Raw genomic sequence first — 1,062 nt, 5'->3', positions numbered from 1 at the left:
CACGAGGTAAGCTTCCGCGGCCTCCTGTAAAGCCATAACTGCACTGCTCTGAAACCTCAAGTCAGTTTTGAAGTCCTGGGCAACCTCACGCACGAGCCTCTGGAAGGGCAATTTGCGGATGAGAAGATCCGTGCTCTTCTGATAACGTCTAATCTCACGCAGAGCGACGGTGCCCGGACGATACCTGTGAGGCTTCTTGATTCCGCCAGTACTGGGAGTAGACTTGCGAGCCGCTTTGGAGGCGAGCTGCTTGCGAGGAGCCTTGCCACCCGTAGACTTCCTAGCGGTTTGCTTAGTTCTAGCCATTGAGTAGTATGCGAACGAAGATAAGAGTTTTGGCAAGAGGTAGAGTATTAGAGCAACCGCCAGGTAGAGGAGAAACTGATGAAAAAACTGGCAAATTGATGGTAAATTGAGTAAAAAAACGGATAAATTGAGAGTAAATTCGTAAGCCAGTAATTTAGACTTTTGCGTCGAAGATGCCAGACCGAGCCGAGAAGCTTGCTATCTAATGAGACTCGTTCAACGAAACCTACTCCTTCCAGCCACAAACTACTCATTCCCATCCTCTGCAGACACTCATTCTGAGTATCGCCGTCAGCTGCAGGAGTTAGCAATGTGCTCGGACGAACAATATTATTCGATGCACTAACGGTACTGAGTAATACTTTGAGATTATCAGAGTATTACCCGGTACCGCAAGATGATTTGCCTTGCGCAAGTCGAATGAATGGTAAGATTAGAGCACGCGGTGGTCGATAAACCTCCTCCAGTAACTAAATTCCAGTTCGAGGGTTCTCGAGAAAAATCCCAACTCCCAAATCGGAGATGCTAGAAAAACGAAAGATGGTGTTGAATAACACCGTGATATGATCTCGCAATTGCATAACGGAAGTAAATCTAACCTCCGAAACCGTACAAGGTCTTGCCCTGGCGCTTCAGAGCGTAAACGACGTCCAGAGCGGTAACAGTCTTCCGACGAGCATGCTCGGTGTAGGTAACAGTATCTTTAATGACACTCTCGAGGAAGACCTTGAGGACACCTCTGGTCTCTTCGTAGAT

At 47.7% G+C, this 1,062-nt stretch overlaps 1 protein-coding gene across 1 annotated transcript; it reads right to left on the bottom strand.

Annotated features, from left to right (window-relative positions):
- Positions 1-3: 3 nt before the first annotated feature.
- Positions 4-306, bottom strand: Pmar_PMAR029408 (histone H3, putative; the record flags this gene model as incomplete). Its single annotated transcript, XM_002774688.1, has 1 exon — positions 4-306. A coding segment is annotated over one exon (303 nt), but the record flags the coding sequence as incomplete, so codon positions are not given.
- Positions 307-1,062: the final 756 nt, after the last annotated feature.

This window comes from Perkinsus marinus (assembly GCF_000006405.1).
Source record: "Perkinsus marinus ATCC 50983 genomic scaffold scf_1104296957870, whole genome shotgun sequence".
NCBI lineage: Eukaryota > Perkinsozoa > Perkinsida > Perkinsidae > Perkinsus > Perkinsus marinus.
This window is presented reverse-complemented; position numbering and strand designations above follow the sequence as displayed.